This window comes from Phalaenopsis equestris, unplaced genomic scaffold, assembly GCF_001263595.1.
Source record: "Phalaenopsis equestris unplaced genomic scaffold, ASM126359v1 Scaffold000114, whole genome shotgun sequence".
Lineage (NCBI taxonomy): Eukaryota > Viridiplantae > Streptophyta > Magnoliopsida > Asparagales > Orchidaceae > Phalaenopsis > Phalaenopsis equestris.
The window spans coordinates 1000842-1003190 of record NW_018164556.1 but is presented as its reverse complement, the minus strand read 5'-3'; the positions used below and the strand labels follow the sequence as shown (position 1 = coordinate 1003190).

Here is a 2349-nt window from a genome sequence, read left to right as displayed (position 1 = left end):
TAGGCGTGTCTCCTGGACTATTTTTGGTTCAACCTAATACGGTGAGCGCGACGTGGAGTCATGTTGTCGACAAGAATAAAAGTACGGTGATCACAGAGATAAGAGAGTGGCCAGAGAAAAATAGCCAATGTAAAAGCCACACAAGAATATAGAGAAACACATGTAGTGAGAGATGCAGAAAATGAGGACTCAGATCATGGATTAGGTTAATTCATAAAGAAGATAAATTTGAATTAGTTAATTTATATATTGCACCACGTAAATTCACCTACAAGATTTTATTAAATGAGACATCTGCATTAAGTATAAGATATCATGATAAGATAAAAAAGCTAGTTCCAATAATATTTGAATTGAATAAAAGACTAAATCAATCATTTCCAAATAAACAAGAGTATCCTTATTCATCTAAAGTGGAAATGTAGACTATATTCTATCTAAATGACAATATAATATAAGTCCATTTCAAATTCAAATAATCTCCGGTCCTTAATAATAACAATCTTTTCTATTATGTCCAAGCTTGTTACAAAAAGAAGGGGTTCTTTATCTTTCTTAATATATTGTTTATTTTGAACTTGAATATCTCTAACTTTCTTATTTTTTTTTCTTTTTTTTGAAATCTTATTCTTCAAGGTACTCACCAACCATGAAACTTCCTTTATTTATTTATTTATTTTTTTTGCTTCGACCTTTATTCCTCTTGCACACAGTAAGAAATAAGTTTATTGGGAGGAAAAATTATTTCATACGGACGGCGTATGCAGAAATGCATGCGTCGTCTGATCTCCGTCGTTGAGCAGAGCTTCCATCAAAAAAAAGGTTTTTTAAGAAAAAAAAAAATTGGGCCCACCGAAATACAACTTTGCTTTGATCAATGGTGAAGATCGGTTTCTGCATACGCCATCCGTATTGAATAATTTTTCCATTGGGAGACCCTTTTTTTGGCACTTGTAACTAATGTTAAATTGAATGAATTGTGTTGAAAGTGATGTCAAAACTAAATGTTCAAGCAAATTATCAGATAATTCTAATTTTAATATCTTTAATTTTGAAGTAAGATGAGACATTTCTATGATGTACTCCCATATATTTCTTTTGTTTTTTACATCTCATTGAAATCAAGTTGTTTCATTAAACTAGTTGAGGTTATTCATAATAATATTTAAAAAAATTTTCTTATAAGCACATAATAAATTGTTCGTCTTTGTTGATCATACTGCAAACTCGAAACTCCTGTCTTTTAAGATTTAATAAATAATGGTTATTTATTTAGTTTAATATGTCAAACTTACCCGTTGATATTTTTGTATAACAGTTAAGTTACTCTCAGTGTATAAAAAATGATCTTAATTTACTAGAACTAAATGAAAATATGACACTAAGTAGGAAACAATAGAGAAAAATGATTCATGTAGCCGACCCCACGTATTGGGATTAAGGTTTTGTTGTTGTTGTAGTTAAGTTTACCTGCAGGACATTTCAGTTTTAGACTTTGTTTTGGATATTTTCAATTTATATAGACTATTGACTATAAAAATATAGACTATTGAGTATAAATGTGTAATATTTAATATTTTAAAGACGATTTTTGTAAATTTCTTACAAAAAAAGGTTAAGAAAATAACAAAAATGAATTTGTGACCACAATTTAAATAGAAAAAAAAAAGGATGATAGCGTAATTATTTTCTGTATTCCCACCCCTCAGGCATCTCCGGCGAGAGGTGGCGGAGGGCGATGGCGAAATCTCGAATCAAAGCCTAGACAACTCCAGCTTCCCATTTCTTCCTCAATGGCCCATCAAATCCATTCATTTCTCTTTTCATCCCTCCTTCTTCCCCTTATTGCGGTGATCTCCTTCGCTATCGTCCGCCTTCCTCACACCTCTGATCGCGCCCCTACTGAGATGCAGATTCCACTACGGATCACGGGGAGCCAAAACCTAACTAATAACTACTTGGTAAGATTCCGAGAGTACAGAATGACGGATGACCACCGCGCCTACCTTGAGGAGAACCTCCGGTTTTCTGAGGTATGGCGGTGGATCGAGAGGAGAAACCCTGCGTTGTCGTTCCCGACGGACTTTGGTGTTTTGGAGATCTCGGAAGGGTGATTGAAGAGATCGAGAGGTTGGAAAGGGTTACCGACGTGTTTCCTGATTCCCGCTTCTCGCGTAGCTTGTTCTTTGATGGAGGGAAAGACGGCTACTTGACTGAAAAGAAACGGCCGGGGAAGATCTTCACATCTATGTCATTTGAGGAAGAAGGGAAGAAAGGCCGTGGTTCGTTTGGTAATGATTCTTTAAGGTTGGAGCGGAAGCTCATGATGGAGGTTTGTTTATTTTTTTT

At 34.7% G+C, this 2349-nt stretch overlaps 1 protein-coding gene across 1 annotated transcript in view; it reads left to right on the top strand.

Annotated features, from left to right (window-relative positions):
• The first annotated feature begins 1683 nt into the window (after nt 1-1683).
• Nucleotides 1684-2349, top strand: part of LOC110020972 (subtilisin-like protease SBT6.1) — a 16336-nt gene continuing 15670 nt past the window's right edge. Inside the window, 2 exon segments of the mRNA XM_020719279.1 lie at nt 1684-2106; nt 2109-2332. Of these exon segments, the coding sequence (XP_020574938.1) occupies nt 1794-2106; nt 2109-2332 (537 nt within the window). The 5' untranslated portion in view covers nt 1684-1793.